The sequence below is a fragment of the Barbus barbus genome (genome assembly GCF_936440315.1).
Source record: "Barbus barbus genome assembly, chromosome: 36".
Lineage (NCBI taxonomy): Eukaryota > Metazoa > Chordata > Actinopteri > Cypriniformes > Cyprinidae > Barbus > Barbus barbus.
In genome coordinates this window covers 26533390-26551151 of record NC_136714.1, presented here as the reverse complement: position 1 = coordinate 26551151, position 17762 = coordinate 26533390, and the positions used below count along the sequence as shown (strand labels likewise).

Sequence of the window (17762 nt, the reverse complement as noted above, 5' to 3'; positions counted from 1 at the left end):
CAGGAATATATTTTATTTTGTTTAATATTTTATATAATAATTAGAATAATTCTTGAATATTTTTTAATTTACCATTAAATATCACAATAGGAATATGTCTTTAATTATTTTATATAATAATAATAATAATTTTCAATGAATCCTTTCAGCTCTACTGGCAATGTTGTTTTGAGTTGTGAACGTTGATGTAATTTTTTTTTTAAATATCAAACTCTTTCATTTCAAAAGATCAGGAAAAATTAGTTTTTTCATAATCCGACGCCTTAAAGATGTTTTTTGTCTGGTGAAATGCCCTGATGGCTGTTGAATAGGGCTTCCCTGTCTGCGATGAATCCTGTCAGTTGTTCAGGTGATGACAGACGCGATCCGTCAAAAGCCAAAGCTTGATTCTTCATCTAAGAGCTGTGATCTTGGTTAGAGTTCAGCGTGTGTTTGTGCTGTATGAATGCCGCTATTCAAGAGCGCAGCCGGATTAACATGGCATTCGTCTCTCGTATCGGCACGTCCCGACACGATGGTCTGAGAGTTTAACAGGCACTTTGTGTCGGTGTGTGACAGCGATCACAGTGTGTTTACAGTCCCGTCTCAGCCAGGTGTGAAGTGTGTGTTGTGTGTGCGGCGGACCGGCAGAGCAGGCTGCTTAATTACAGGTGATCCAGCTGTAGTTTGGAGCTGACAGGTGTATTTGGAGCACTGAGGGTGTGGGAGAAAATAAAAGACAGGATGAATGGAGGGAGGGAGAAAAGAGACCGTCTGTTGTTCATTTGAAAGCTGCTAGAGCTGCAGGGTTGGACGCGTCTCTGATCTTCTCAAACCCTTTTGTTGGATTCTTTTGTGCAGTTTCGTCACTTTTACATACAGTTGCATTCAGTTAGGACTCATATACATGACATTTTAAAACTTAGTCTCTAAAATAACTTTGGTATGCACTGTTTTCTCAATTGAGGACCTACACTAAAAAAGGTGTTGAAACAGTTTTCATGCAGAAATTCACAAGCAATTGCAAAGAAACAGCAAGTAATGCATTGAAATAAAAATGCAATTTTTTCCGCGGCAGCCCTCGTGTGAAGACTGAAGAGTGTAAAGACCATCGACTCTGGGACTCCGTCCTCTCCATTCATCCTCTTTTCTACACCTGGCTTCACTTCTGGGACAGTCGTGGCCTAATGGTTAGAGAGTCGGATTCGTAATCCAAAGGTTGCGGGTTCGAGTCTCGGGCTGGCAGGGATTGTAGGTGGGGGGAGTGAATGTCCAGCGCTCTCTCCACCCTCAATACCACGACTGAGGCGCCCTTGAGCAAGGCACCGAACCCCCAACTGCTCCCCGGGCGCCGCAGCATAAATGCTGCCCACTGCTCCGGGTGTGTGTTCACGGTGTGTGTGTGTTCACTGCTGTGTGTGTGCACGATGGATGGGTTAAATGCAGAGCACGAATTCCGAGTATGGGTCACCATACTTGGCAGTATGTCACTTCACTCACTTCACTTCACTTCACTTCTGTTTCAGTTTTTATGACGTGTTTCCATATCCCTACTATTACTACCACTCACAAACCACGCATCACACACTACAGGCTGCGCAATCCTAACAACCTGCGCACTGCCTATGTCTGCTAATACACTACTTTCTTTTTCTATTGGTCTCTGGAATTGTCAGTCTGCAGTTAACAAAGCTGATTTCATTACATCTATTTCTAGTCATTCAAGACTAAACCTCATGGCCCTGACAGAGACATGGATCAAACCAGAGGACATTGCTACTCCTGCAGCACTCTCCAATAATTTCTCATTTTCCCACACCCCCTAAGAGGTGGTGGTACTGGTCTGCTTATTTCTAATGATTGGAAATGTATTCCTTTACCTTCTCTGGGTATTAACAGCTCCTTTGAATCACATTCAGTCACTATTACCCATCCTTTTAAAATCCATTTTGTAGTTGTTTATCGACCCCCAGGACCACAAGGTAACTTCTTGGATGAATTAGATGTGCTGCTATCAACCTTTGCTGAGGATGGTACTCCCCTAGTTATGCTTGGAGACTTCAGCATCCACCTAGATAAACCTCAGTCTGCAGACTTCCACACTCTTCTTGCCTCTTTTGATCTCATGAGAGTGTTAACTACAGCTACTCACAAATCAGGCAACCTACTGGACCTTATTTACACACGACACTGCTCCACTGATCATGTGCTGGTCACTCCACTGCACACCTCGGATCACTTCTTCCTCACTCTTAACCTCAACATGATTCCTGACACAACACATACCCCTCCACATGTCATCTTTCGACGTAACCTACACTCACGCTCACCCTCCCGGGTATCTGCTATGGTTTCATCTTCACTTCCTCCCCCTAAACAGTTAGCATCTCTTGATGCTAACAGTGCTACTGATACTTTCTGCTCCACTCTTACATCTTGTTTAGACACCGTCTGCCCCTTATCTTCCAGGCCAGCCCGTACCACCTCTTCTGCTCCTTGGCTATCTGATGTTCTCCATGAACATCGTTCTAAGCTCAGGGCTGCTGAAAGGGTGTGGCGCAAATAAAAAAATCCTACTGAACTTAATGTGTATCAGTCACTCCTCTCTTCCTTCTCTACTAATGTCTCCACTGCTAAAAGGACATTCTGTCATAACAAAATTAACAATTCATCTAACTCTCGCATGCTCTTTAAAAAATTTTCCTCACTTTGTCCTCCTCCTTCCCCTCCTTCATCAACTCTAACAGCTGATGACTTTGCCATTCTTTCTAATCATCCTACTACCTGTCCGCTTGATCCTATTCCATCTCATCTCCTTCAAGCCATTTCTCCTGCAGTTGTACCTGCACTCACTCACATCGTTAACACATCCCTTCACACTGATGTTTTTCCCTCAGCATTTAGACACTGTAAAAAATGGAACGGGCTATTTACTTAAAAAACATTATGGTAACAATATTACACTTAATATTTTTGAGTAGTTTTTAAGGCTTGGTTTTTTAATGGAATCTACCTGAATAAATCATGTAAAATCTCCTAAATTAATTAATCTATGATACAATTCATTTAATATAATTTGTGAAATGTGCTCATTTATTTTAAGTTGATTCTCAAAAGTCTGTGATTTTGAGTGAGGCCTGTTTGTATTTGACTGAGTTATTTTGTACATTTTAAAAGACGCTGTCCCCGGACAGTGTGAGGAGATCCCTCAGCAGGATCAATGCACGCAAAGCTCCGGGTCCTGACAACATTCCTGGGCGTGTACTGAGAGACTGTGCAGTGGAACTCACTGATGTCTTCACAGACATCTTCAACATCTCGCTAAATCAGGCCGTTGTCCCCACATGCTTCAAAGCTACCACCATCATTCCAGTCCCGAAGAAGTCATCTCCATCCTGCTTCAATGACTACCGTCCAATAGCACTCACTCCTATTCTCATGAAGTGCTTCGAACGGCTAGTCATGCACCACATCAAGTCTGTCCTCCCCCCCTCCCTGGACCCCTTCCAGTTTGCATATAGGTCCAACCGCTCGACCGATGATGCCATCGCCACTGCCCTCAACCCAGCCCTCACACTTCTGGACAAAAAAGACACAAATGTCAGGATGCTGTTCATAGATTTCAGTTCAGCATTCAACACAATCATGCCTCAACAGCTCACTCACAAACTGGTCCAGCTGGGGCTCAACACCTCTCTGTGCAACTGGCTGTTGGACTTCCTGACCGGGAGACCTCAGGCAGTACGGGTCGGCATTAACACATCCAGCTCCATCACACTGAACACTGGGGCCCCCCAAGGATGTGTGCTGAGCCCCCTCCTCTTCACTCTGCTGACCCACGACTGCACACCGTCACACAACTCCAACCTCTTCATTAAGTTTGCGGATGACGCGACTGTGGTGGGTCTCATTAGCAACAGAGATGAGACAAACTACAGGAGCGAGGTGACCCCCTGGCCGGGTGGTGCAGTGACAACAATCTCTCTCTGAATGTGGAGAAGACGAAGGAGATTGTTGTTGACTTCAGGAGAGTACACACTCAGCATGCCCCTCTGACCATCAACGGTACGACTGTGGAGAGAGTGAGCAGCACCAGTTCCTGGGTGTGCACATCACTGAGGACCTCTCCTGGACTAATAACACTGTAGCACTGGCCAAGAAAGCACAGCAACGTCTCTACTTCCTCCGCAAATTGAGAAGAGCCAGAGCCCCGGCCCCCATCATGTGCACCTTCTACAGAGGCACCATTGAGAGCATCCTGACTAGCTGCATCACTGTGTGGTATGACGCTTGCAACGCATTCTGCCGCAAGTCACTTCAACGCATAGTGAGAGCAGCTGAGAAGATCGTTGGTGTCTCTCTCCCCTCCCTCCAGGACATTTACAGCACCCGTCTCACCCGCAAAGCCCTCCGCATTGCAGGCGATCCCACCCACCCGACACACAGCTTCTTCAGTCTGCTGCCATCAGTGAGGAGACTGCGGAGTCTCCAGGCGAGGACCAGCAGACTGAAGGACAGCTTCATACATCAGACTGTCAGGAAGCTGAACTCCCTCCCGTCTTTGCCCCCCCTCCCCTCCTTTACCCCATGCAACGCTGAACACTGATACTGCGACCCCTCCCGCCAGGACCTTCCACCCCCCACCCCACCCACTTAAAAACTGTGACCAGCACCTGTCACTTGTGCAGCATTGGACTGATCACTACCTCATCCAGCATTGACTGCAAACTACCTCGGGTATCTTCGGATAGTCTGATAAAAAGACTGTTCTTTTGTGACTTTAACAGACTGATAAGCTCTTCTTGCACTACACATATATCTGCACAGTTTTGTTTTATTTAACTGGCTTGCACTCTATCTGCCATGTGCCTTATGCCATTTTATCTATCTCTTTCTTTATTTTTCTACAAATGTCCTCATTTGTATATCTGTATAGTTGTATGTACATATGGTTAAACTGTATTTATCCGTATTTGAACGTCTACTGTCAGTGTCTTAAATGTTAACTGTATGCACCAAGGGTCTGAGAGTAACGCAATTTCAATTCTCTGTATGTATGTGCCGTACATGTGGAAGAATTGACAATAAAGCAGACTTGACTTGACTGTATACAGCCAAACAGCTCAAGTAGGAAAATACTAGAGAATTACTGGAAAGTATTGCACTAGCAAAGCTACTTCTCATTGAACAAGGCTTAATGCCTTATAGGAGTAGTATCCATAACCATAAGCTCATCTCTTCTGCACAATGGTAAAGATTGCACTGCACAATGGAAACTTCAATGTAACACAAACTCTTTCAAATGTCAAACATAACTGAACATTAAACATTAATAGATGTTTCCCTTCACTCAAAAACACATAAAATAGCATTTCATTTCAAAATGTACTCTCCATATCCAGCTATATGCAAAGTATGCCGGGAACTAACAATCATCTCTAAAATAAAACTGCTAAACTGAGCTAATTCGCTTAAAATAAATAGGTAGCCTTCTTTTTTAGTTTTATCAGTTCCTCAATTCAAGCCTCAAAATTGCTTAAGTTTCCTTTAAAAATGTGGAAAACACATCTCTTGTTTTTATTAGTAAAAAATCCTCAATATTTTCTATACAACACTGAATCACAATTTCTTTAATGAAATATACTCACTATTTTTAATTATCACCTTGACAATTACAAGACCCATGATTAATTTTTTACAGTGCAGGCTCGTATAACCACACTACTTATAAACCCACCCTTAACCCATCTCTTTTAGAGAACTACAGACCGGTTTGCCTTCTTCCTTCCAATTTTGGTGAATTGTAGCCTCCGTTTCCTGTTCTTAGCTGACAGGAGCGGCACCCGGTGTGGTCTTCTGCTGCTGTAGCCCATCTGCTTCAGGGTTCGATGTGTTGTGCGTTCAGAGATGGTCTTCTGCATACCTTGGTTGTAGGCGTCTTCACCACATCTAGATGCCTAAATGCATTGAGTTGCTGCCATGTGATTGGCTGATTAGCAATTTGTGTTACCAAGCAATTGAACAGGTGTACCTAATAAAGTGGCCGGTGAGTGTATATATACGGTATATATATATCCATGTTATATTATATTATTAGCCTATATATATCCTTGTTATATTATATACACACACACACACACACACACACACACACACACACACACATATATATATATATATATATAAAATTTTATAATATGATATTTTATACTTTATTTTTATTTTTTTATCATATTTTATAAAAACATACATTTTTATTTATATTATGAGATTGTGAATGTGTCCTGAAATCATCAATCAAAGATTATAAGAAAGAACTCTAGATGTGAATGCAAAAGCAAATCTGAAGTTTTTGATTTAGACATTTGCACATTACTTGCACTTCTTGCAGCAATAATTTTTTTTTTTTCCTGTGACATGAGTCAGCATTGCAGACGACTCATTTTTAAAAATAAACTATTTTTCAGAGTCAAAGAAGGCAGTATTAAATGTATGCATTTCGCAGACATTTTTATACAAAGTGACTTTCAAGAGAGGAACAAGAGCAATTAGTCAAAGAGCCAGCAATATTCATAATATACGATCAAATGCCAGGTTTATTACACAACTAGATTAGGAAGCAAGCTAGAGAACAGGAGAAATACAGAAAAGGAAAGGTTTTATTTGCATTATTAAAGGATTGATTTTTAGACATGCATATAAACTCTTAGTGATAGTGGAGAGTTTGACCATGTAGGATCATGTTAATTTTGTCTGTAGGGAGCTGATCACAGTCTGTCTGATGGTGGATGTTGATTATGATGTGGACATGTGTTGTGTGTGGGGTTAATTTGAGGTGGTTTCTGTAACGTGAGCTCTGCTCCTGTTCTCCGGGGACGTCATTATGGACCGTATAACTCTAGACCTAAAGCAGACAGTTCTCTGGAGACCAGAACAGCGAGACCCCATCAGTAAATTACCCCAGACCACCAGGACTAGATCCCTCCAGACACCAATATACACTTCCACTCCTTGAAACGCCGCGGGCCATAGATTCCCGTCTGCTTTAGCTTGTCATATATTCAGACAGTTTCTCTGGAAAATATATTTTGGATATTTTTTTGCTGAATTTCTTTAATAATATGCTGGCATGTAAGGGTCCTTCAGTCTTTGCAGGTGATATTTTATTATAAAGAGAAAAGTTTTAAAAACAGATTTCTTTAGTTGTGGAAAACCTGAAGATATCTGGGATTTTTAAGGCTGCAAATGTCATGAAAATAATGAAATCCTACAGAAAGAAAGTCTCTGTTGTGAAATTTGTAACATATATATACTGTTTTAAAATTAGTTGTTTAAAAAGAAGTCTCTTCTGCTCATCAAGGCTGTATTTATTTGATCAAAAATACAGTAAAAACTGTAATATTGTGAAATATTATTACAATTTAAAATAGCTGTTTTCTATGTGAATATATAGTCAAATCTAATTAATTCCTGTGATCAAAGCTGTATTTTCAGCATCATTACTCCAGTCTTCAGTGTCACATGATCTTCAGAAATCATTCTGATATGCTGATTTGCTGCTCAAGAAACATTTCTAGTTATTATCAATGTTGAAAATAGCTTTTGCCGTTCATATTTTTGTGAAAACAGTGGTAAAAGTTCAAAACGATAGTTTTGAATAATTTAATGCATCCTTGCACTTTCTTACTATTTCATTTTATGTATTTTGTTTTACTTTATTTTTATTCATTTGACTTATTTTATTTTTTAATTTAATTTAATTTCATTATATTTTACACATCCAGTACTCAGAAACGATTAGAAGTCAGAATTTTGGGAACGCTGTAAGACTCTTTAACATTAACTGCAGGCTGTACTATCATTTTGACACTGATTTTCTCAACAAATACAGAATTTTTTGCATTTGTGTCGACTAGATACAGAACAGAAGAGCTTTGCCGTAACAAACAGGCCAGATCTGCCGTCTGTTTAACATCCCACTAATTGACATTTGCTCATGTTAGCAAAGATCGTTCTGGCATTTTTTCATGTTTCCCTGAAGAGTCACTACTTGCATGTTATCTTTGATTTTATAGCGAACCAAGACCAAAAGTAAAAGCGTCATATTGTCTTTTGAAACTAAAGATTGATGTAGTATGTAGACATACTGTAATAGGTTGGAAGATTAGCCAGTCATAACAGAGGTCAATTACATAAAACGTCTTAAAGGAACAGTAACCACCTGTTTGTAAGAAATCTGAGTAACATTATGGTAAACATTAAGTCAAATTACCTTTATTTATATAGCGCTTTTAACAATCTAAATTGTGTCAAAGCAACTGCACAATATCAAAAAAGGAAAATAGTGTGTCAATAATGTAAAATGAAAAGATTTTCAGTTAAAGGCATTTCATTATTGAATTCAGTGATGTCATCATCCAGCTCAGTTCAGTGTAAATAGTGTCTTTGATATCACTGGAAATGAAGAGGCAAACAAGTGTAGGTTGTGGCTCTTAAAGTAGCTGATCTGTATAAATGTCTGCTGTTGTGGTCACCATGAGTGAAGTGAAGTATATTTTGAGAGCAAGTGTGTTTGAATGAGATTCCTGTTTTTTGTGGCTTTGTGCGGGAGCTGTCAGCTGTTTCCTGAGACAGAGTCCAGAGCCGCTCGCGTCAGCTTTGATCAGCCCCTGCAGGCCCCCTGCCTCACAAAGGGCTGCCTGTGTCACTGCCCAAGCGCTTTTCCCGCCTGCCGCTCTGCTGGTCGTCTCAGTAGATCTCTTCAGACGCTTACACACACACACACACACACACTGATCCACAGACAGCTTCACTGTCGAGAGCTCCAAAAAGGAGCAAAAACACCATGAATGTATCATTAAATTTGTCCATGTATCATCAGAAGTCATATGATAGCTGTACAAGTTTGAAAACACAAGATTAATTCTTATGTTATATTATATTATATATATATATATGTAATGTTTAGTTTGAGGAGCAGTAATGGGGAATTTTGACTTAGAAAACACCATTAATAGTTAGGGCTGGGCGATATGGCCAAAAATATTGTCGCAATGTGTTTTTCCATATGATTTGAAATCAATATTTAACACAAAATTCATTTTATACAATAGGGAAGGAAATGCATTCCACATTTTTGTTAAACCTTATGAATGTAATCATAGTTTGTTTGTTTAAAGGATAATTCATAGAATTTTCAGATTTTCAGATAATTGGGTTCTTTGTTTTATTTGTATTTTTTCTGGATCACAAAATAATATACGAGTTAAAAAATGTGTACAACATAAAACAATTGAATCAGTTTTTTACAATGTAATCATTAACTGTATAACAGTTAATTTACAAGAAAGCACTGCATTTTTATTTTCTGTCAAATAAGGTGCTGCACACCGGAACTTGTATACAATTTTTAAAGAATAAATAATATTTTGTTTGTATGAAATTCCTGTTTAAAATAATAATAATATATTGTTAGCAATAATAATAATAATAATACAGATTTTTAATACGTATGAATAATTATTAATAATAATATTATTAGCAGTATTATTATTATTAACAACAACAAATATAATAATAATGAAGGAATATCGTAAAACCAGGATATTTTTAATGTGAAGACCCAGTCAATATCCAGAATCATCTCTATAATTCATATCTAGTGTGTGTTTTTAGTGCAGTGTCGTCGCTCAGTTATTCAGATGAGAACGCTGTAGAAATACTAATTGCAAAAGAACTGTCGGCTCATTTCTCAATGAGTCATTAATGAGTTATCATGATTTGAGCAGAGTTCATGTGTGTTTGGGTCATATGAGCAATTCTGCATCACACAAACACATTAGCCAAGACGAAAAGAACATTCTTACATAACGTCAAATGACATAATCGTGTCTGTTACGGGAAGAGACAGCTGAACATATGGGAAACCAGACCACAGGATGCAAATATAGTCACTGTGTTGTGAAATGCATAATGCTAGGAACATTAATAGATGCTAAATGCGTGCATTTGTTTGGTTATTGAAGTATACAGGTGCATTTATTTTCTTTCGTTTTAACTGCATTCATGCATCGATCATCTTTGCACCAAAGTAAACCGTTCTGTTTTCCATTTAACACACAGAAATAAGTCTTACATCAGGCTCAGCTGCAGAATAATAGTGTATTCGTCCTGTTGAGTGAGTTGCACTTCTGTTTTTGTGGTCGGAGCCAGCACTTTTCTGTCTGTCGCAGCAGTCGTCTGAGGTTCAGACTGGGACGCGGCTGATATTGCTCTCGCTGGCGTCTGTCGGCTGGTGGTTTTTGAGGAAGTGAAAGATGATTGGTGCAGTGATGTGTGGTCTGTATATACGTCTGGATTACCAGCAGTGACCTCCTGAAAGCTGAAGTCTGTTCAACACGCGAGACGAGAGAAGAATGCAGATTAATGATGCATGTACTAGTAGCTCAAACCCTGCAGGAAAAAAACATGATTTGTTTCTAAGATATAAAACATTGTCTTAGTGTACCGTGATTAATCAACTAATTATTTGATTTTATGTTAGTTATTTCTATTATTTTACCCTGTAGTACTACTACTAATAACTATTATTATTAACAACAACAATAATAATAATAATGATGATTAAAATGGATTATTTATAATAATAATAATACATATCTTAATATTTATACAGTAGTGCGCTATTTATGGAGGCTATATCTTCAACACCAAGCATTTCTGCAGACTCTGTTGATCTTCACCTGGATTCATTTCATTTAAACTCAAAACTCATCTGTTTAGCTGTACATTTGTTGAATGAGCACTGTTCTACATCCGAACCGACTGCACTGTATTTTATCTATAATCATTTTTATTTCTAACTGTTCCTAATTCATTTTAAATATTTTTTTAATCATTTTAAACGTTTTTAAATTTCTGGTTTTATTGTTGTGATTATTTTTTCTTTATGTAAAGCACTTTGAATTACCATTACCACGGTTTCTATAATAATAATAATATCTAGAGATAATAGGTTTTGATAATAATAGTGATATATATTAGTTTTATTCTGTTCACCTGTAATGTCTTGACTTAAATATAGACTCAATGAATGCAGTGGATACAATCATCTCCCAAATGCATAAATGTGAATGTACTAAAGATGTTGAATGTTTTATGAACTGCTTGGCTGTGATTGGTCAGTCGCTGAAGTGAGGTGTGTTTTCTGTGTTTTAGCTGCTGGAGTCTCCGGAGGTGAAGGAGGACGCGGTGCTCTGCTGTTCGATGGAGGTGAGTTTAACACATTTGTGATGAACAAGAGACCGAGACCAGCGAGCGGCCCAAACACTCGTCTGAGTCTGAGGAAGATGCTTTCACACGAAATTCAAGCAGTTGTATCTGTTTGTTTCTTTCTTTTCCTTCCGTTTGGTTTGATTTCTCAGTTGTTTACAGCTGTGAGAGAGCACGTGTTGGCATGGCACATGTTCTTGTGTTCAGCTGAGCAGAATGCAGAAGTCTTAAGATGTGTTTTCAGTGACCAGGCTTACCAGCATTTATTCACATCAAAGGCTAGATGAAAATAACATTATCTTTTGAAAAATAAAATTATTAATATTTTTATAAAATAAATATATATATAAAAAAAACTAAATAAATACACATCTTCCATTTCAAAGAGAAATAGTAATGGAAAAATAAAATACATAAAATGTATATTTTTATGTTTACATTTTTCCATTTATTTGTCTTTTTATGCATAAATTACCTATTTATTTATTTAGTTAGTTAGTTAGTTAGTTATAAAATAAATTTAACCTAAATTAATATATTTGTTTATTTCAGAAGATAAAAAATTGAATAATAAAAGATGCATTTATATCTAACATATTTTATTTTTTCATTTATTTTTCCCCTTTATTTTTATTTTGAAAAATGAAAAAAATTATATACATGTATATTTTTTTTATGTATCAAATATGTCAAATGTATTGAAATTATAAAACAATTATAGGACTTTTAAAATATATAAACAGTAAATGATGGCACAATGCAAAAATTCTCAAAAATAGAAAATTAAATGAATTTATTACATTTTTATTTCATTTTATTAAATTAATTAAAAAAAGTATAAAAATCTCATTCTCATCATTATCATTACTCTAAAAAAGTCTGAAAATGTGAGTTTGTCATTGCACCACTAGTAAATAAATAAATAATATACAAATATATATAAATACTTGAGTGTGTACTTGAGTGTGGCTCCATCTATCCAGTAGATGATGTCCCATCTGCCCACGAACCGGATCATCAGCAGACAGTTTGTCTGGACATCCGACAGCTTCCCTCCAGTCTCTCTCCCTCTCTCTCTGTGTGTCTCTGTCTCTCTATCTCTCAGACTAGCATCTGTTTCTCTGTGCCCCCTGTGGAGTTGACCTCTGACCCTTGTTTGAGCCTGAGTGTGTCCATCTCCCTATGAACATCTTATTTCCTCTCAGAAACCACTCAGTGATTCCTGCCTTTCTTTGTCTGTCTTTCACCACCCTGCTTTAAAGTAGTATTACAGGATATTTGGAGTAAATGTTGTTGCACCGCATCCGTGAAGTGCCGTCACTCCACAGACAGTCATTTCAGCTCCAGCCTCAGTGTGAATCTCACATGAAGCGTGTCCGGTCACCTCAAAATATATTTTGCATGAAGAAAATGAACCCTATCTTTTTGTGACCTTATATTATATTCATGACATTTAAACCCTAGTCTCATAATTACATCACACAAGTGATGCATAATGCAATGCATAAATACTGACAGTTGACAATTTAATTAATGCATAATTTTTTTGCGTTAGAGTAATGATAGCAATATGTTTTACGTTTTTTTTTTTTTGTCATATATATATATATATATATATATATGAGAGAGAGAGATCACAAAAGAAGTTTCACATTTTCACACTGTTTTAAAGTAATGATGATTGTTATGATAATTACATTTTTAGATTTAATTAATTTCATCAAATTCAATTCAACCAAAAATTAATAAGTCATATTTTCTGTTTTGAAGATTTAGGGTTGGGATCATACTTTTAAAAACTGAGAATTTATATATGTGACCCTGGACCACAAAACCAGTCATAAGGGTCAATTTTTAGAAATTGAGATGTGAATACCATCTGAAAGCGGAATAAATAAGCTTTCCATTGATGTATGGTTTGTTATGATAGCACAATATTTGGTCGAGATACAACTATTTGAAAGTCTGGAATCTCAAGGTGCAAAAAAATCTAAATATTGAGAAAATCGCCTTTAAATTTGTCTGAATGAAGTTCTTAGCCATGCATATTACTAATCAAAAATTACGTTTTTAAGTTTTATTTACAGTAGGAAATGTACAAAATATCTTCATGGAATGTGATCATTACTTAATGTCCTAATGATTTTTGGCATAAAAGAAAATCAATAATTTTGACCCATACAATGTATTTTTGGCTATTGCCACAAATATACCCCACCGACTAGTTTTGTGGTCCAGGGTCACATTTATATATATATACAGTATATATATGTATATGTATATACACTCATCAGCCACTTTATTAGGTACACCTGTTCAATTGCTTGGTAACACAAATTGCTAATCAGCCAATCACATGGCACAACTCAATGCATTTAGGCATCTAGATGTGGTGAAGACGACTTGCTGAAGTTCAAACCTGAGCATCAGAATGGGGAAGAGTTTAAGTGACTGGTGGAATGGTTGTTGGTGCCAGACGGGCTGGTCTGAGTATTTCAAAAACTGCTGATCTACTGGGATTTTCACGCACAACCATCTCTAGGGTTTATAGAGAATGGTCCGAAAAAGAGAAAATATCCAGTGAGCGGCAGTTGTGTGACGAAAATGCCTTGTTGATGTCAGAGGAGAATGGGCAGACTGGTTAGAGATGATAGAAAGGCAACAGTAACTCAAATAACCACTCGTTACAACCAAGGTATGCAGAATACCATCTCTGAACGCACAACACGTCGAACCCTGAAGCAGATGGGCTACAGCAGCAGAAGACCACACCGGGTGCCGCTCCTGTCAGCTAAGAACAGGAGACAGAGGCTACAATTCGCACAGGCTAACCAAAATTGGACAATAGAAGATTGGAAAAACGTTGCCTGGTCTGATGAGTCTCGATTTCTGTTGCAACATTCAGATAGTAGGGTCAGAATTTGGCATAAAGAACATGAAAGCATGGATCCATCCTGCCTTGTATCAACGGTTCAAGCTGGTCATGGTGTAATGGTGTGGGGGATATTTTCTTGGCACACTTTGGGCCCCTTAGTACCAATTGAGCATCGTTTAAACGCCACAGCCTACCTGAGTATTGTTGCTGACCATGTCCATCCCTTTATGACTACAGTGTACCCATCTTCTGATGGCTACTTCCAGCAGGATAATGCACCTTGTCACAAAGCTCAAATCATCTCAGACTGGTTTCTTGAACATGACAATGAGTTCACTTTACTCAAATGGCCTCCACAGTCACCAGATCTCAATCCAATAGAGCACCTTTGGGATGTGGTGGAACGGGAGATTCGCATCATGGATGTGCAGCCGACAACTGCGTGATGCTATCATGTCAATATGGACCAAAATCTCTGAGGAATGTTTCCAACCCCTTGTTGAATCTATGCCACGAAGAATTAAGGCAGTTCTGAAGGCAAAAGGGGGTCCAACCTGGTAATAGCAAGGTGTACATAATAAAGTGGCCAGTGAGTGTGTATATATATATACATACAGTCATGGCCAAAAATATTGGCACCTTTAGTAAATATGATCAAAGAAGGCTGTGAAAGTTAATCTGCTTTAATCGTTTTGATCTTTTATTTAAAAAAATCACAAAAATCGAACCTTTCATTGCATAATAAGAATTTAAAATGGGGGGAAATATCATTATGAAATAAATGTTTTTATCAAATACACATTGGACACAATTATTGGCACACATAGAAATTATTATGAGTAAAATATCTCTGAAGTACATTCCCATTCATATTCACAATTTTGAGCACTCCAGGGTGATTATGAACATGAAATTATCCAGCCATGGCTTCCTGTTTCACAGAAATATAAATAGGAGGGAAAACAAAGCCCAAATTCCCTTAATCATCCATCACAATGAGAAAAACCAAAGAATATATTTCTGATGTGCAGCAAAAGATAATTAAGCTTCACAAATTAGTGAAGTGGCTTTAAGAAAAGAGCTAGAGCAGTGAAATGTCTCATTTCCACCATCAGGGCAATAATTAAGAATTTCCAATCAACAGAAAATGTTACGAAACTGGCTGGAAGAGGACGTGTGTCTATATCGTCCTAATGCACGGTGAGAAGGAGAGTTTGAATGGCTAAAGACTCTCCAAGGACCACAGCTGGAGAATTGCAGAAAATAGTTGAGTCTCGGGGTCAGAAAACCTTAAAAAACAAAAAGGTCAAACAGCACCTACATCACCACATGTTGTTGGGGAAGGTTTCAAGAAAAATTCTCCTAGCTCATCCAAAAACAAACTCCAGCATATTCAATTATCCGACACGACTGGAACTTCAAAATGGACTGACTTCTATGGTCAGATGAAACTAAAAAATGAGCTTTTTAGCAGCAAACACTCAAGATGGGTTTGGTGAACACAGGGATAAAAAGTACCCCATGTGTACAATGAAATATACTGCTGTATTTTTGATGTTGTGGACCTATATTTCTGCTGGAGGTCCTGGACATCTTGTTTAGACACATGGCATCATGGATTCTATCAAATACCAACAGATAAAAAATCCATAAGTGACTGACTCTGTTAGAAATCTTATAATGGGCCATGTTTGGATCTTCCAACCGTACAATAATTCAAACACAAACCTCAAAAACAACACAAAAATGGGTCATTGAGCACAAAACCAAGCTTCTGCTGGCCATTCCAGTCCTGAAGAGAAGAAGCACCGTCATGGATCTGTGAATCTGAAGGATCTGGAGTGATTCTGGATGAAGGAATGGTCTCTGATCTCTTGTCAGGTGTTCTCTAACCTCATCAGGCGTTATAGGAGAGCATTTAGAGCTGTTAAACTGACAAATAGAGGCTTCAAAAAGTATTGAATAAAAGGGTGGCGTTAATTGTGGCCAATGTGTATTAGAGAAAAACATTTATAACACATAATGATATTTCCCCCCGTTTTAAATTTGTATTATTCAATGAAAGGTTAGATTTTTGCAATTTTTTTAAATAAAAGATCAAAAGGATTAACAATGCAGATTAATTTTCACAGTCGCCTTTGATCATATTTACCAAGGGTGCCGATATTTTTGGCCATGACTATATATATATATATATATATATATATATATATATATATATATATATATATATATATATATATATATATATATATATATATATATATATATATATATATATATATATATATATATACAATTTATTAAATTATATATTTTTATTTATTTATTTAAAAATGTATTTGTGGTGTCACACAGTCAGATTCACACTTTTTCTGGGATGAATTGTTAAGAGAACTGAGAAAGTTGGTACTATTTGGGAGGATTTGTCAGTCTTGTTTCTCTCTGTGCTTGTTCTTGCAGCTCCAGAGCACCGGCCGGTTATTGGAGGAGCAGCTTCCTCAAATGATGACGGAGCTGCTGGCAGCCGTGCGGGATAAGATGCTGTGTCCGTCTGAGTCTCAGCTGACGCGCTCACTCCTGATGGAGGTCATTGAGCTCCACGCTCACCACTGGAGCCCACTGGAGGCGCTGACCACCGCCTACTACAACAGAACCATCCAGAAGCTCACCGCGTGACGCGCACGCACCGCTGGAGGCCCTGACCACTGCGAACCACAACACAACCATCCAGAAACTCATTAAGAGACATGCAAACCAACCACTAGAGGCCACGGACACACTACAACACACACAAGCTTTCTGTAATAGGAGGATAGAATCGGGCGTGGATGGATGAGACATGAGACATGAGGCATTGTGGGATATGGGATTGGCCCAGGGCTCAGAGGTCAGAGGTCAGAGGGTAAAATATGCAGACTGAAAATGAATATGTATATATTCACACTTCACATCTGCATATTCATGAGGTGAGCCAGACGTGCAGACGTGAAACCAGACAGTCATTAGACGCATGCGTGCAGACGCCAGTCATTGTCTGTCACGCTTTCCAGACTAAACCTCCACAGAAAGACTGTGCAGAAGTAAATAAATACAAACATTAAAAAAATCAAAAGAAAATTTTTATTTTGCATAAAAAAATGAAGCCTATTTTTTATATTTTTTTAATTTGTCATTATTTTCACAATTACGCACATTCCAGCCCCCCCCCCCAAAAAAAAATAACAGAAAAAAAAAAAGAAATAAAATGATCACAATGCAAAAATACAATTGAATTAATAAATCATTATATTTTGCATAATGATAAAAATTTTAAGAAATATATATATTTTATTTTTTGGCATTGTATCATTTTCATCACAGTTAATCACATTTCCACCCCAAAATCTATCATGATGCATAAATACTTTTATTACTACAATTACAATTTAATTAATAAATTATTATATTGCATTAACAATGATCATTTTCAGAATGAGATTAATTTAATTTTGTATTTTTACTTCTTCCTGACAATTAAGCACATACTCCCTCCTCAAAACGGATCATGATGCATAAATACTTTACATTTTAATTAATAAATGTTTTTTGCATTTGAGTAATGATTATAATTTTGAGAATGAAATAATTTTTATTA

General features: G+C 37.6%; 1 protein-coding gene across 3 annotated transcripts in view; it reads left to right on the top strand.

The window, feature by feature from the left end:
- The window catches only part of LOC306856343 (CBP80/20-dependent translation initiation factor-like), a 73890-nt gene extending 56552 nt beyond the window's left edge, over nucleotides 1-17338 (top strand). For all 3 annotated transcript variants that reach the window (XM_079395576.1, XM_079395575.1, XM_079395574.1), the window contains 2 exons: nucleotides 11197-11250; nucleotides 16589-17338. In XM_079395576.1, coding sequence (XP_079251702.1) covers nucleotides 11197-11250; nucleotides 16589-16804 — 270 coding nt within the window. In that variant the 3' untranslated portion in view covers nucleotides 16805-17338. The remainder of the gene's footprint in view (nucleotides 1-11196; nucleotides 11251-16588) is intronic.
- Nucleotides 17339-17762: the final 424 nt, after the last annotated feature.